Source organism: Hippocampus comes, unplaced genomic scaffold (genome assembly GCF_001891065.2).
Source record: "Hippocampus comes isolate QL1 unplaced genomic scaffold, H_comes_QL1_v1.1 scaffold156, whole genome shotgun sequence".
Lineage (NCBI taxonomy): Eukaryota > Metazoa > Chordata > Actinopteri > Syngnathiformes > Syngnathidae > Hippocampus > Hippocampus comes.
Window position 1 is genome coordinate 6107656 of NW_017805744.1, and position 17851 is coordinate 6125506.

At 41.0% G+C, this 17851-nt stretch overlaps 1 protein-coding gene across 12 annotated transcripts in view; it reads right to left on the bottom strand.

Moving 5' to 3' along the window:
* Positions 1-17851, bottom strand: part of LOC109524382 (rho guanine nucleotide exchange factor 9) — a 39694-nt gene that overhangs the window by 11559 nt on the left and 10284 nt on the right. For 6 of the 12 annotated variants that reach the window (XM_019884207.1, XM_019884203.1, XM_019884208.1 and 3 more), the window contains 3 exons: positions 4116-4295; positions 3017-3106; positions 1350-1550 (listed from right to left, as the gene is read on the bottom strand). In XM_019884207.1, the coding sequence (XP_019739766.1) occupies positions 1350-1550; positions 3017-3106; positions 4116-4295 (471 nt within the window). The other 6 variants (XM_019884212.1, XM_019884210.1, XM_019884213.1 and 3 more) reach the window with 6 other exon arrangements.

Below are 17851 nucleotides of genomic sequence, written 5' to 3' on the forward strand. Positions count from 1 at the left end.
GTGTGTACAGTGGACTCCTGTCTATTTTCTCTCTCTCTCTCTCTCTCTCTCTCTCTCTCTCTCTCTCTCTCTCTCTCTCTCTCTCTCTCTCTATATATATATATATATATATATAGCATCAGAAAGACACTGGCCAAACATTGCATCCATGCGAGATTCCTAGGCAAAAGCCACTGTAATAGTGGGGCAGAAGGCAAGATTGGCTTCGTCACAGACACATTTTCAGAAAAATATAGGTCACTCAAGATTTACTTGATTGATTGACTTTAAACTTGATGGGTGGGCCGGCACCTGAGGAAACTGACATTAAAATGTTGATTTTCTATACAGTCAGTATTCCCATTTACGGACTTCTTTCTCTCACCCGGAATGAAAACCTATGCATTAAAATTTCGATTACGATATTTCATTAACGATCGATTCATAACAACGTAAGTTCCAGTACCCGGAACTCGGAAACAATACGGAAAACCGCAGTGGCGCAAACACAAGCCAGTCTCGTTCGATACGACGGAATAACTCTGCCCGCGCCGCTATTTACGCTCATTGGATCCAAAACGGCGACATGTAAGTGACTCTTTTAGCATGAGTTTTCTGAAATAGTGAACGATTTTTTTATTTCATTCATTTACATTTACGTCCTGTTGATCGTGCCATCCAAACGAAGAGGAACAGTAATGACCGCGGAAGACAGAGTGGAATACATCCGATTAGCTGCTCAGAGTAAATTCAAACGAACGTTTCCTGGAATGCTTTACCTGTTATCATGTTAAAAACTTTCCGCTAACTGGACCACTAATTGGAGAGAAGGCGAGTTCCATCGCGCTAAATATGGGCATCGAGGACTTCGAAGCGTGCCGTAGCTAGCTTTCAAAGTTTATTGCACGACGGCAGCTGAGCCACGCTGTCTTGGGTGGCGATCGAGGGGAGGTTAAGTTAGAGACAGTGAGTGAGTGGAAAGAAAAGCCACCAGGTCTGTTACTAGTCTCATTTTGTAGCAAATAGTCCTAAATTTGTTATACTGTATTTTGTTCATATACCTGTACTGTATACTGCAGCTTTTGTGTTATAAACAGTGTTTGGAGCATATATTTTTGCATTTCATTGTTTGTGTTGTTACGCATGCATTTTGTTCACATACTTGCATGTTCATAAAGGACATGTACCATAGCCGTATCCCAAATAAGGAAATTCTGTTATAAGGAAAGATTAGACAACCTTACTCGAGAATACTTACTGTAATTTATCATTTCTCCCCTTTAAATCTGCAACTATGTGGTGACTCGCAGCTAAGAATGCCATCTAATCATTAGTTTATACCTTTTAGCTAGTCTGTATGCATTTTGTACCTCACAAATGTCCTTGAGGTGTTTAATGTAGTGTCTCTCCGTGCTCATGATCTCATTGATGACGTTAGCTCTCATCTGGTCACGGTTCTGGAGAGGCGAGCCAAGACACAAACAATCGTTGGCTGGGTCCAGGTGACCATTTTGAACCTCGCTCGTCCCTTCGGCTGGTTCCCCGGCGCCGTCCTCTTGATTCACCCACAGCTAAGGACAAATATATTTACACGCACAAACATGGACACGCATGACTCGGTAAGATGTGTGTTAACTAAATTTGATGAAAAGCTTTTAAGAAAATAAACAAACAAACAAAAATTACAAACCCTTCATTCAAATTTGAAAGTGACTTAATCCCACAAACACACTCCAACATCAGACAGATACTACGGCACATGTGATAGCATTTCAAAGATTAGTTTCCAGAGGGTATCTGACCTTGCGTGTGACACCCCTTTTCACTTAGGCACACATATACAGGTATTAAAGACAAGAAGTGACCACAACTTTGTTTTTTTTCTTTAAATACATATTAAATACAATTTTTTCTCTACTTAAAAAAATGTATCTGGAACCAGATGAATTTACTCCATTTTATTTTGTCAAGTGGTTGCACAAAATAAAATCATCTGGTCTTGATTGGATAGAAAAGGAGCATCCCCGAAAGGCACAGTTGTTCACAAGCAAGGATGGGGCAAGGTTCAACTTTTTGTGAACCCATCCGTGAGCAAATTTTCCATAAGTTTAAGAACATTTCTCAACGTACAATAGCAAGGAATTTCGGAATTTCATCGTTTTTAATCCACAATATCATTCAAAGATTTCTAGAATCTGCAGAAATCTCTGCACATAAGCGGCAAGGCCGAAATCCAACATTGAACGCTTGAACGCTTCGATCACTCAGGAGATTCTGCATTAAAAACAAGCGCCATTTAGTAAGGGATACGGCCATAGGGCCACAGGAACAGTGCGGAAAACCAGTACCAGTTAACACAGTTTGTCACTTCACCTATTATTGTTGTTTCATTTTATTTTTTTAACAGTGATGTGTTCACTTTCTATACTTAGTGCAGATCTTTGAAAATGTACTCACATGCACATTTGCCCCCCCAACATTCATACCCACAATGTCACACACATAATACTGTATCCAATCCTGCTAATAGAAAGGGCACAGTGAGCGTGACTTCAAATGCCCAGCAGCCAACACCTGACAAAACAAACTTTTCCAATATAACAGTGAAGAAAAACTGACAGGTAGAATGCCAAACACAAGATGAGAAATGCAGCGCCACAGACAAGCAGAGTGACTGGTGGGAGAGCACTGAACTGCAGAGACGAGAATCAGTAGCGCAGCCTTACAACCAAAAAAATAGTCAGAGTCAACAGTAAATGAACTGTACTGAAAAAAAATTATTTTTTAATCGCAGTAGGCATTCATATTAAGGTACCTTTTATATTAATAGGAGTAGTAATATCTTAAATATTTTGGGTCCAAATCTTACAAGAACAAGAAAATGAAGAACTTTACTTTTGACTCATCACGACGACCTAGTATCTATGACACCTGTCAAGAGTGATTGGATGAAGTTAATGTTTGGTAATATTGAGGGTGCGTTGCATGGTGGGTTGGACAGGCTAGATGGTTGGATGAGGCTGGAAAAAAAACGCACCTTTGACGTGGTGTTTTGGAACCGTGGAGTTGCTATGGGGTTGATATAGAAAACCTGTTTTGTTTGGGGCTGAGGAGGGTGGGGTTCCACCTTGGAGAGAAAGAATGACACAACAGAAAGATACTTTTTGGTTGACAGTCCTGCCCTCTTGGGAGTGACAATGGAAGGGTGGACAGGTGGGAATGGCAATGAGGAGTGTCTGGAGGTGGGGGAGGCATTCTGCTGTGAGGCTCCACCTACAAGGATCCTCTATCTTCTTTTAGTGAGCCCACAAAGAAATAACACACGGTGGCTTCATCAGACATCAGTTCAAACAGAGTTGGGTTGGTTGTGTTCAGATGTGGGTAATTAAATAATCACAACGTAGCTGAAAACAAAACAAAAAAACAGCATAGACCAGCAATGTGTTTTATTGTGTTTTTGTGCTAAGATCAGCAGCAAAAGCAAAACAAAACAGCGAAGATTCAAACAGCCCAACTTTCGGTCACTGGACAACTCGCTCTATGAAGTGAGCCAGAGCCTCCGAGCAGGAGCAGCATGTTGCTGGGGCCCTGCCAGGAATTGGTGATAACTGATGACCAGCTGATGTTTTTGCTGGTGTCACCAGCTAGCAACAGAGCAACGACAGCACTCAGCTGGGTGGCTGTGGCTCAGTCGGTAGAGTGGATTGCACAGGGACCGAAAGTTCAGGTGAATCATGGCTGCTTTTGTTGTGCTTTTGCTGCTGGTCTTGCTCGTGACGCCAGCAAGACCAGCATGCTGCTGTGGCCCTGCTCGCAGCTGGTGACACCAACTAGACAAGCTTGAAAACACAACAAAACCATGCTGGTCTATTATCATTATTTATTTATTTATTTATTTTTTTTGAGAGGGAAAAATAAACATAATGCCACATGAAAGGGACATGCCCCTGCATTTATTTTTAGTGGAGCAATATTAATTCGTCCAATAAATAACCGTTCACAATTGTGTGCAATATGTGTGAAGAGCCAGCATACCAATGTCTGTTTGTTTACATATGTTCATGTGCCTCCAGTTGTGTGTGTGGGTGTATGTTGCGTCTGTAATTGTGGGCCAGCTGCGGCTGCAACAGACTCACCCGCACAAAGCTGGCAGGAAACCATCCCTCCTCCTCATCAATCTGGCCCCACCACCAGTCCTTGTTGGATGCATCCAGCACCTTTATGACGTCACCGGCTTTAAACGCCAACTCCCGGTCCGCCATGGTCACATGGTCCCATACCGCCTCAGCGTTGACGATTGACCCTCCACTTATCAACTAAAGAATAGGCGAGAACAGAGAATATATCTCAGTCACAGCTCATTAAGATTGGTCTCCAACTGGGTTGACACCAATGACACAACATTGTAGAAATAACCATCTACCAAGTTTTATCTGAAATCACTGCAGATTCACATCTGCAATCGCTAAATTACACCACACTCTGTGGCTCACTTATCTGCTCTCTTATGTATCTTAAAAAAAAACAAAAAAAAAAAAAAAAACAACTTTCATTTGATATCTGGGTTGAAGTTATATGTAAATTCTTATGAAGAACAATTGTTCTATGATTTGTGTTTCAATTTGAATGAAGTAATTAAATAAATGTGACAGCAATTACAATACTTATCCTTTGTGTTGAAACCGCTCAGATAACTAATGGGTGCAAATACAACCCCTCAAAGCCCACTGGTAGCGTGAAGGACTGCAAACAACACGGTTGCTAACACAAACCACAGCACAATATAACAAAGTGCAACAACACAATAAAAGGGCAAAACTATGACAGGAGAAACAACACAGTGTTCAGACATGCATCAGTCAATCGGGGGAGGGGGGGGTCATGGCCTGTGAGCTGATTGGCATTCTTTCACAGATACAGGCAACTAAAAGTCGTTCTCATGAAAGGACAAGAGACCGCGACATTGCTTAAATGGGACCCAGAAAAGTGAAATCATCCATTTAGTGTACAGAAATGCTATCATCACGCTGCTTTGCCACCCAGAGACTAACTTCACGTCCACATTACGTATGAATCGTTGGTAAAGCTCCATATAATTGTTTTGCCAAACTTTCTCTTCCAGTTTCGGGTCTACTTCACCAGAATGCTCCAGCACAAACATTAATTAAGTATCCAGTTGTGGGCAGCCAGTTCTACCCAAGCCAGTCAAGATCTGCTTTGGAAAGAGGTAATTAGTTTACAGAGGCTAAACTATATGAACTCTTAAGATGAAATCTAAACTACGTTTTGTCTGGGATTTAGAATTTGGCTCAATAAAACCTTCCATCTGTGGAATAATTTGTTTGTAATGTAAAAGTGGTTTTACTATTGCAATGCATTGTTTCAGTAGCCCCCCATAAGTTAAAATAAACACATTTAATGCAAAAAAGGGAGAAATGTTCAAGTGTGAATAGATGGACGACTGTATACAATTGAAAACAGACCAAGGCACCGTGTTAAAACGTGCAAGACAAGACACGTTTTCCTTGAGCAATCCCATCTTTCGTGTTGGTTCAATGTTACACGTCATAAAAGCATGAATAATTTTACTAAGGCTGAGGGGGGGGGGAATCATTGATTTAAGAATGTTTTTGACATTTCCAAAGAAAATGCAAAATTTGCAACCATATCTGGATAAATTTAATTTGTAATGAGTATTTTAAACTTTATGATGTGGGGTATAATGTTAAATGTTTTGACTAGAGAGGGAGATTATTTGATTAATATTTGGATTCGTGACAATATTTTTATCTAAATACTGGAACTTATATTTTGTCCAGTAAATAAATCATCGTGGACTGTATACTATATATGAAATTATTAATTTACTGAAATTAATTTACGCACATGGGGAAGATATGTTTATATGGCCAATATATGTTCCTATAATCAATAACACCATTTTTTGGGAGGGGGGATTCTTTTAAGTAAACTTGATCATCGGTCAAACAGAGATAGATAGATAGATAGATAGATAGATAGATAGATAGATAGATAGGTAGATAGATAGATAGATAGATAGATAGATAGATAGATAGATAGATAGATAGATAGATAGAACATCTATTGATAAAGCGTGATCCGAATTGAGTACTTTTTTTTCATTTTCATGAAAAAATAAACTAAAAAAAAACAACAAAGACAAAACAAAATAAAAATTCAGAGTTCAGTTAATTGTTGATCTTTTTACTAGATGGAAACAAAGTTTCGAGGTGAATTGAACAAACAAATCGAAATAATGAACAAGCACATCAGACTCTTACTTGGGGCGTAATGCAGTTTATCCGATTGGGGTTGTCGTAGCCTGATATCGGTAAGCAGAGGTCTTTCGCCCAGATGCAAACTGATTTGCATTTTGCTCGCTCACAGCCAAACAGTGTTCTGCATTATGCATACTGTGATTGCCGTTCATTCAAGTAAGCACAATGATTTGTACTTTTGTGATGATTCTAAATTATGCTTTTTACTGTGTCTTTTTCCTGCTTATACTTTGAATGTGTTTGGCATTTTATTTCATGAAACCATGTCTGTGATTGGTCTCACAAACAATGAGTTTCAGCAGGCACGGCACCAGGATTTTTTTTTGTTCCGGGGCTAAGCGGGGGCTTGATCGATATGTGGAGGGTTGAGAAGAAAATACATTGTCATTTATATCACTTACTTCTACTTTGTTTTGTTTTGTTTTTCAAAGTATAATGCAGATTAGTGGTGAGCGGTAGAGACATGTATTCAATATAAGGTATGAATTTGCCCGATTTGGATCCTGTGGTCCAGTTGCGGTAATTGATAACATCTTTATATTCCCTTCCACGTACTTTTAAATGTGACAGAAATACCCAAATTATTTGCACGCATCACCTCACTGTGTTCCCCTGGGAATGCTTGTTGCACACTATTTTGAAGCCTCTGCACTTACGAGCTGCAGCATGTGCTCCTTCAGGAGTTGGACCAGACTCATTTCTTCCAGTTGCTCTCTTCTTCTTTAAACCCCTTGGGAGACTAGGAGAGTTTTTTGGGGAACATTTTTTTTGTTTGTTTGTTTTATTACAAAGCGATCCAGTGCAGAGATGGACTGCAAGGGGGTCTAGATAGATTTTTGCAGGTTTATTAGCCGAGTCATCAAAGGAATAACCGGTTCTAAAAAGATTTGTTGGTGACAGCCCTAATTTTTAAAAATTTGCATTCAGCAAACGGTTAAATAAACAATGTATGATAATATCAGTTGCTGGAACTCACGCACAAGAGCATATATAAAAAGTTCAACTTTTGTTTTCAGGACACATGACTAAGCACTGCATCATACTGGATTTCGAATGAAGCGTCCAATGAACAAAGTTAATCACATATTCAGTAAACTAACCAACGTATCTGGAGAATCTGCTAAATTCTTCCCTGCATGTCATTCAAAAGCACCCATTTCTGCATGCGGGTTTCGCTCACAGATGTCACTGAGTAGATTGATTACATCGGCAATCACACAGGGCTGTGAGCTGCTGCAACAATAGCTCCGGCCTATATCTCAAAGCTCTTCACTTCAGGAAGAGAGGAGGATTACTGCAAAAACATGTGTCACGCTGCCATGGAAACAGCATGGATGGAGGCTGCTCAAAAAGATTAAAAATCTTTGTTCATTCAGGAAGAGAAATTGGATTTATATCATTCAAACTGAAATGATGACAATGCAGAAATACATCATGGCATGATTGACCTGACTGGGTCAGCACATACGGAACGGAGGTCAGCCTCGATGCTCCACTATTAAAACTTATTAGGTTCACATCACTGCACTACATCATATTCTGCCCATTTCACCATAGTGCAGTTTCTAACAATATGCTGTAATACAGGCAACAAACATCAGGAAAAAGGGAAAGATAGCAATCCAGTAAGTCACTATAGCGATGTTCCTTCCTAGTCAGTTCTCTCCTTTGCCTCTTTCCATCTCCTTAATGAGATCAGCACTCTCCAATATAGTGCATTCGTTTCCAGACATTTCTGAATAAATTAAAATCACCATAGTCAAGTGCAACAATTGGCCCTGCCTTAGATAAATTTAGCCATACCGTAGCTTCAGCAAATAACATCGGAAAGCTCTTCCACACAAACACTCCCGACCTGTGATCTGACAGCTGTAATGACCGACACAGTATGTCAAGTTGCACCAATGTAAATCAGGACCCTACTCAAATTGCAAGATCTGTATTTAGGTCAAAGCAAATCAATGCAGAGGAATGTTGTAGTGGACTTAAGTGGCATGTTGAAGCGATATAAATTAACACCGAGTAAAAAAAAAATACAAAAATATAATGGATTGAGTCCTTCTGTGTTTGCACCACAAAGCATCAGCATTTGCTGCACTGGCAGCCCCGCTGCATTCTTCCTCTCTTTGAAGTTGTTGCATAGTTGCACTGAAGCACCGGCAGCATTCCTAAGCCAATACATATGTTTCAACAAGCCTTACCATGTTCGTAGCATGTAACTGTAAGGAGAGCGCCTGCATGGAGAAGTCCGGATCATATGATCACGAATCCCTTTCAATAGAGCTAAAAATTACAGTTGTTCGCGAGAGCAAATCCCAAGCTGTCGTTTAACAGGGTGCTATATTCCAGAAAGAGGTTTCTCTTTCTGACGCACAGAGTGAGTCTCGTGGTCCGTCCTCCCTGCGTCTGCCAACCTTGTTATGTAATACACATATACCCTGAGTCTGGGAGCCAATCAGAAAGAGCTCTTCCTAAAATCAGTGAGAAATAGCAGCACCTCTCTCATACACATGGTTTGTCACTCACGCAGTCTATACACACATTTATACCTTGCACAAAGTTGAACAGAACGCTCTAAGAAGGCACCTGACCTGGAGGGACTGGAAATGTATGAATGCCTTCCGATTGAATAAAAGACGACAGCGTCGATACATATAAGTTGCACAAAAATAAACCACCGCAGACATGGACTTGCTAATGTGCCGCTTAGTTTAAAATGGTGCCAGAGTCATGAAGCGGGAGTATACAACAGCATGTTTGCTCTGCTTACAGTCCTGTGTGGGCCCATACATGGAAGGAAACTCAAGCTTTGTTCTACAGTGAAAAGAACATCAGCCCACATGCCATGACAAGTGAAAGATCTACCTTCCCTTGTAATACAAATGGCTGCCAAGAATTTGTCTACACATGCAGTGAAACCTTTCCACCTTCACTAAACAAACACATATGACTGAGCCTACAAGGTGAGGGAGCACTTATATCTATTTCAAAAAAACAAAAAAAAAAACTGAGAGCAAACTAGCCTGCCTGCCATCACTAATAATAGGAATGTCATGAACAATTCTGAGATGGGCTTTTAGCATATCTATTTATAAAATTCATGAAACATTTATGACACCTGCCTCCCATCCTTTATTTGCTCATGCTACTGCATGCGGAAGAAATGAAACGGGCATTTTCCCTCCAACATGCCTTTTCACTTGGCAAATAAAAAAAAAAAAAAAGGAGCTGTGAGCCTCAGAAACAAGTGCAGTGTTGAAGTGTGAATATTCCAGGACTGGAAATGGGAGCAGAGTTTAACTGCATCTAAGATGGGGAAAACCTAATGTGGAGGCCCTCTTTTATTAGGCCTAGCCTTGTCCACACAACCGATTACTGTTCCAAGTACCACAATCCTGCAGCCTCTGCAGCACACATCTCACTTGCAGGCGTCTTTGCTAGGAATAACACGTTGTCCTCAGTAAGGAGATCACATATTTGCTGCCATGTTGTCAATAATGAACAATAAAAATCATGCAGCAGCAGGATGAGGTGAAAGGATATCACCCAGTCCCCTAACATACCAAGAGAATCCAATTACTCTGATGCTCATAAGCCATGGAATACAACATGGAGGAAAGAAAAAGAGAGGATGTCGGCGAAAGGGACGTGTTTATATGCGGGAGGAACTCGAGTGACCACAGAAAAAGGTTACAGCATCACAGGTCTCGTGTGTCCGCACCACCACCAAACAATCTATCACAAACGAACGGTGAGAGGACACACTACACAACGAAGGATCGCGGGGAGGGTGGATAACACAAATACATTATGTTGTACCAACGTCATTCATTTCAACGCGGAGCCGTGATGGAGCGCCGGGTGTCCCCGCTCTCAACCACCGCGCACCGCCTGTCTCTCCTCTCCTGCGTGACAGTGAAGTGCGCTGCGAACCGGGCCCCGACCGCAGATCCATTAACGAGTACCGAGGATGAACATCAACAGCACGTTCACAAGCACCAGCAACGCGATCACCGTAAACACCACGCAAGTCTGGACATCCAAGGCCATGGCGCAGCACTGCGGGCCGTGAGAGGCGTTCTCAGTTCGGCGGTATTCAGCTGTGAAGACCCAAGGCAAGCCTGTAATCCACCTTTACGGTTGGGCAAAACGTGGAAAAAAGATGCCGATACGCCTCCTCACACTGCGTCTTGTAATTCATAGTGGCAGAGGAAGGGATGCATCATCCTCACCATCATCATCGTCATCAGTCTGCACCGCGATTTCTCGCTGCTGGTCAACACCTTGACGGTGTTTTGCTCTTGCCGACAAACGAGCGACTCTCCGGGCTGCAGATTAAAAGCAGGCGGGGGAGAGACGGTGTGCAGGCTGTTCGCAGCTGCGGAGCTGCCTTCCGGTGAGCGGGGACCAGGGAGAGAAGGGCTCAGCGTTGGAGAGGCGGTCTTGAATTAATACTCATCAGCCTCCACTGCGAGACTACCGGCATCAGACATCACACCAGGCGGGGAGGGGCACGGCCAGCCCCTCGCTGATTTCATTGACCACCGAAGCTGAATTCACAACCATTACCCCTTCGAACAATACCACCGTACGTGCTACGCAAAGCGATTGCAACATTTATCAGTCACACCTTAGGGGGTGGGGGATTTCATGACAAACGAGGCATTTTCTGCCTTGAGCACTGTAATTTGACATGATGTCAGCATTTTCCACCCTTCCGTCTGAAGCTAGTCTGGCTAATCGATCCCGTATAGTTACATTTCACATGGGGGAGACAAAAACAATAATTCAAAGCCGTATTTCGATGTGAAATCGTTTTTGTACAGCAATCAAATACTAACACTCGCGGACATACTTATTTCGTTTTAATAGATATGCCTAAATAATTTGGACCTATTGGCATATAGGAAGCCCTGTATAGTTAACTCGCAAATCACATAATAATGAAATAGAATAATATTAACCTCCTGTACTGCACTATGTTTACCAATTTAAATTGTATTTCGATTAAAAAAAGAGACTCTGAGTAATGTTCTGCGAAAGTAGTACTGTTACTTGAGTACAGTTTTGACAACTGTACTCACCTCTATAAATAACATTTGAAGGAAAATCTCCAATTGCGATACAACATTAAACACATTGGTCAGAAAAAGATAAATTAACAAACAATATTGGCAAGTGTTTTTTTTTTTTCATTTGACAGTTGAAGTCACACATTACCTTTCATTACGTAAGTTACACAGGTGTTCCAAATCGTCCGACATAGCATTCATAAACCACAAATAAAAACTGAAGCCATGGGCAATTGAGTAACATAACACGTACATAGTTATACAGAGACATAACAGAAGTTTAGAATCTACTGTAACTTCAGATACTCAATAGCCAGAGTAGGTATTGTCCGAATATTTGTGCCCTCATTGTTGCGAAGATTATGACGAGTACAGCCTGTGATAAATAATTTCATAGGCTGCATTTGATTCAGTTCAGTCACCACATTTCCAAACCAGTTATCAAGTCAACCACTCAACACATCTTCACATAGTGCTTCAGGTTTGGATCAAAGATCTCAGAATATGTTTAAAAAAAAAATAACACCAGAAGGAGTGCATCAGTATTTTTAAAGCCATAAATAATTTTCAGGGCACTTTCTGCACATACGTTCAGATAAAAGCAAAGGCTCATGAAAGTGAGGCTTTCAGCGAATTGCAAAGGGCTGTCCGGAGCATCACAGCTAAGATATGACAACCCTTCTCAAACAAGATCCTGCTCTGTGCTTGCATATGTATGTGTGTGCATGTGTGTGAAAGGCAGAGGGAGCATATTACATAAGCTTGCCTTTCCACTGTGGGCTCACTCTCCAATCTCCCTGACATTTAGACAACAAAGGTCACATCTGAAAGTCTAAATCTGCACAGACACCAATGCTAATGTACTCATCCATATACAGAAGCGTTAGTTTGTTAAAACAGTACAATTGCCCAGATCCGATAAAATGCTTTAACTTATTTTACGTGAATAACAAGCATTGAAACCTGACCCTACATGTTCTTCTCGTTGACTGACCGAGCCCTCATCTTGTTTAAACACATTTTCATCCCACATAAAACTGGATAGACCGGTTTATCATTTATTTAATATACCTTAGTTGATCGGTAAACTTGCAAAAGAGTATTTATTGGTGAGCTATTTTCCAAGCTGTGGGTCCTGATGCTGGGCTGTATAGACTGCATTGAATCGCTATCAGCACGGTACTTTATATCCACAAATTTGTCAGTGAAAATGAATAGTTTCATGAAAAGGGCCCTTGCAGCAAACACGATTTGTCTGTACATGATCTGTCTAGCATGGCGCATTCATTCTTCTCACCTATTCAAGCAGCAGTCATTGGAAACTGTGAGGTCCTTCAACATTACATCGCAGGTTAAAAAGCATTGACTCATTATGTCTTTTATTCAAAAAACATATGCATCAATGAGTTTGCAACCAGGAACCAAAAGAATGATACCAAATATATTGACTTCTGTTTGGTAAGCTGATCCTATTTACTGTCTACTCTTGTTAAAATTACTCTGAACCCTTTTTCAAAGTACTACATATCTGATCAGACAACACTCGAATTGACCAAATTCATTCATTATGGCATAACTCCAGGGCACAAAGGTCGGCACTGTTCAAAAACAGTGTCAATGTGATCTTGGAAAGGGAATAAAAAAGAAAAGACAAAAAGAAGCTAACCAGTTGACATCAAACTGGACTCAACATCTTTACACGGAATGTCACTATGATGCAGTGTAATGTTTACCGACAGATTCACTTGTTTATTATATATTGCTGCTGAGAAGCACCAGCTCACACTATATTTCTCAGAGAAACAGATACATATTCTGCACATTCATAAATGATATTGATATTACCGATCACCACCTCCATGACCTACTCTGGGAGCAATACAAGGACAGATGCACTTATATATCGTTCATCTTGTGGAGTGAGGTCTGAAGCCCTCTATTAGGAATCAAACCATACTTGGAGGCAAAAGTGGATGGCCAAAATGATGCCACACGCCTCACTAAGAGGCAGTGCAACTGCCATTTCGACAACCGCATCCATAAAGCGCAGACCTTTGTTAAGACAGCCATGTCAGCTAGTTCAATATTCCTTGCTCCATTTTTTATTTGAACAGTCCTACACCGCAGTACCTAATATGTGATTAGCATTCCAACTTATACTTTGGTTCACAGCTGCCTCAAGAAAATTAAGAAGACGAAAAGAAGACAAAAAAAAGAAAAAGTCTTGATCTTGGGGTGCCTTTTGTAGTACTTCAGGAAGTGGCCCAGAATGGGTGAAGAGTTAATACATATTTGTAACCCTAGAGTTTTGTTCTGAAGTCAGTCTGTGTGAGACCACAAACACTTTTAGAAAGTTCCTGTCTGAATAAGGATTTCTGTCTGATCAAATTTGTTTGTGGCCGGAGGGCATTTGGTTTATTGAGGCAATGGCACCACACCCATTTCCACTCCAGTCTGATCCTGTTCTTTTGTTTCCCTCCTATCCCCATGGCAACCACACTGATTTCCTGCTTTCTCCCAGGGCCTCTATGCCCCAGAATGCCTCACATATGCAGGTCTTTCACTCTTGTCCACAAATTAAAGGTATGAAAGTATGCATCTGTGCGGCATTTTTTTGTTGTTCCATATTTTGCTTGCAACAAGGTTGAAAAACATTCAGTTGATAATCAAGATGTTTTTTGTTTTGTTTTTTTTCCAATGGGGACTTTACCTCCCTTTGGACTGCCAAATCCTATGTTTAATCTCATCAGCATTTCCAATTTAGACCCTCTCAACAATTTCACAAAGGTAACTTTTGGGACAAGCGTCCAAATAGAGTACCGGTATGTTATGTTTCCAATAAGGCGGTACAGTAGTCGACTGGTTTGCATGTGTATTTGTTTGGTTGTACAATAACTGCAAAAATAGACATTTATGAGGGAAAAGGAGTAAAATGACATGACCTGTTTCAGCTTTGATTTGTGGCGGGCGAGCACTGCACTACTGCACTTACATTGTGCCAGTTATGAGTGTGTTTACTAGTGTCACAACTCATCAGAGCACTGGCAGCCACCTGGGGCCTTAAACATTGGAATCCTGGCTGTGTTTTCTGGCTCCCTTTTTGCATGCAATGTCTGTTAGAATTTTGAAAAATGTCTTCTTCAGAGCAGTATAGTTACATCCCCCATGTTTATTACATCTGAAGTTATTTGTTTGTTACAGTCGATAATAAACAATCTTCTTACACACTTGACCCAAACAGTCAGCAGCAATGATGGTTACGCAGCGCAAAAAGAAGCTGTCCATGCCAAGACTGTTCGTTGACCAAAACTAGTAGGTAAATAGAGGATTAAAAAAAAAGAAAGAAAATAAAGTGCGTAACTCAAATTGTTTGTTAAAAAGGGATGTTCATAACTTGAGGTTCCAAAATAATAACAAGCAAACTAAATTATGACCACTTGTGAAGAATGCAAGTGAGGTGAGCTGGTGAAAAATAAACTTTGGGAAGTTAAAAACAAATTGATGTGAGGAGGGGGAGAAAGAAGAGATGCCTGTAGTGAGCTGTAGCTCTCAACTCAGACCTTAAAGGGGGTGGCAGGGTGAAGAAGAAATACTAGGACTGAAGTGGTTGCATAATACGGTACGTGTGTATGATGGAGCACTTTCTTTGATGCCCCACTGGTGTAGCAGGCAGCCTGAGAGGTCAGAGGCAGAAAGGACAACAAAATAATATACACAGGAAGTGTCAGCTGCCAGGAAAATCCATCACATTTTTCACACGGGCCTACCGGACACAACTAGAACTAGAACACCTTACAGCCAACTATATTTGTTTTATTCTTTTAGAAGAGGGTCGCCACCACCGCATGTGCACCAATCATTGAAGGGTCAGTGCCAAACTTCCAACTATGTGAGCTTCTACTGTGTAGAGATTGTTTGCCATGTATGTTTGTCTAACAAGATTTGCATAAGTCAATTTAAGTCGTTTTCAGAAACCTAGAGCACAAACCCCTCAGAACAAACATCGCTGGAGCAGCTGATCAGTGACAACGTGAACCAACTGCTTCTGATAGGTCCAAGCACCTTGTCTGTTACACAAGAGTTTGTCATAATTATAGACCCTACTTAAGCAATCCCTCGTGTGGGTGGTTGAAAAAATAAATTAGCATATACTGCCATGCCTTAATGAGATCACTGCAAGAATGAAATGCACTTGCAGTGTATGTTTGTGTATGCCATAATCAAGCAGATGAACATATCTGGAAACAACAGGGATCCTAGGAGTGATTAAAACCATCTAAAAAGCTGGGTCACTGTTGTTTGCTGATCATTTCAACTAATTGTAAATGACGAGCACAACAAAGACTAAATATGCTTCCAGTCTTAGTTCCTAGAATATTTTCAAAAATCATCAGCCACTTGTACATTTTATTAACTGCTAATTATGTCCTGCAATTAGCTTACTGCACATTTTAAGCTCACATGGCATTCTGCCAATAACATAAAATTCCAGTGTGGAGGATTTTGGCCTAAGGGTGACCAGAGAGAGAGCTGAGGCAGCATGCTAAATGTCAAGTACCAAGTACTTTGTGCACCGTCAATAAAATGACAACTTTTCAGCTGAAGACAACATTATTGATGTCGTTTGCGTATCTATCATTGGCAACCCCTGTGTCACAATACCCCCTCAACAATGAGACTATAATTAGCTTGGAAAATGTACTACCTGTACACGGAAAAGAAATATGGGGACTCAGGAACTATTATCTCAGTCTTCTGAGAAGGCTTGCAACAATGTTTTGGAATGGGTCAATATGAATCTCCATTTCACGCAATCTCTTTTGCGCTCCCTTCTAAAGGATGGACGAGGTGAAGGTCAAGGCTCTGTCATCTAATCCCACAATTTCACATGAAATACATCCATCCATGGCTTTATGAACGTTGAATTGTGCTCCGAGGCATAATCATGCTGCTCCAGAAAAGGGTCCTCTTAAATCTGTTCCCACACAGTTGGAACCAGATGAAGGGGTACGGGGGGAGCACAATAGCAAAGAAGTCAGTCAAGACGGAGCTTATCAGCGTCAATTTTGATCGAGGTTACCTAATCAAATGGGGAAAAATGAGGACGGAGATGCAGTTGATGTTGGATAAGAAGTACTGCATGGTCTAAAGCTGTCCCGAAAGAAAGATTACATAACACATTTGTCACACCATCAACCGAATGTCCTCACTGTCCTAATATGACATCAACATACGATCGCTTCAGAGATGATGCCGAACAAAACCAAACAAATAGCTTTCTGGAAGTATATGATATGATGTGCAACAACAAAGCACAAAGACTAATTTGCGCTGCACAGACAAGATCTTGAAAGATTTTGAGAATTATTATAATAGAGTTACAGTTAAGCAGTCTCCTCCTGTGAGTCAGATCAAAGAGTTACCACATAGTCTCTGGGAACATGCAGCCATATTAAATAAATGTGGGAATGGCTTTTATTAATTATATAAGAATAAGGCCCTGAGCCTCTGCGTCTGCCAAACACACAGACACGCACCCATGAATACACAACATAAACACGTTTTGTGCATGCACCAACAGTAACACACATGAACACCCCTGACAGGCATGAACCAAGTCAGAAGGAGAAACAACCTCGGGAGGCTGTGACACAACTACCTGGTTAGATTCTATCAGCAGCACGTTATCAGAAGTGTTACAGCTGGTGGCTGCAGGAAGTCACAGCGCATATGGGTTTGCACCTTGGTAGAGCAGCATTGCTGAATAAACACCAGTGACAGGTTCGAGAGCACACGTGGCTTGGGGTGCAGATGTTTGCAGTTCTCCATAGATATACTTTCATGGTGTTGGACCAGTGGTTCTTAACCTGGGTTTGATCGAACCCCAGGGATTCGGTGAATCGGTCTCAGGGGTTCGTCGGAACCTCTGCCACTTAGGGTGAGACACACGTGACTCAACGTGTCAATTAGTTATGACACGCCCACTTGGCCATCACTGGCTGCAGATGATCACATGACATTGCTTGTCCAATCAGTGCTGTGAGAAATTTAGTTCACGTAGTAGTCCACGTGTGACTATCGTGATAGTACGTCGTACAAAAAAAAAAGTATCATTATCTCTTGAAATTTTATTTCGTTTTTTCTGTTTTTAATAAATGCGTTTTTAAAAATATCTTGAATTTGTGTATACATATATATATATATATATATATATATATACATACACACACACACACACACACACACACACACACACACACACACACACACACAGTATATTCTCTTTTCGCTAATGAAGGGTTCGGTGAATGTGCATATTAACTGGTTGGGTTCGGTACCTCTAAGAAGGTTAAGAATCACCTTGTTAGACAAAGACATCATAACCTGGTGCTATACATTGTTCTTAAAACATTGATGGTGGAATGCATCATCAATCCTAAAGAATGCATTTGGAATACGGTACATCAGAAAAAAGAAATCTGAGCGTGTTGTGCTAAGGAT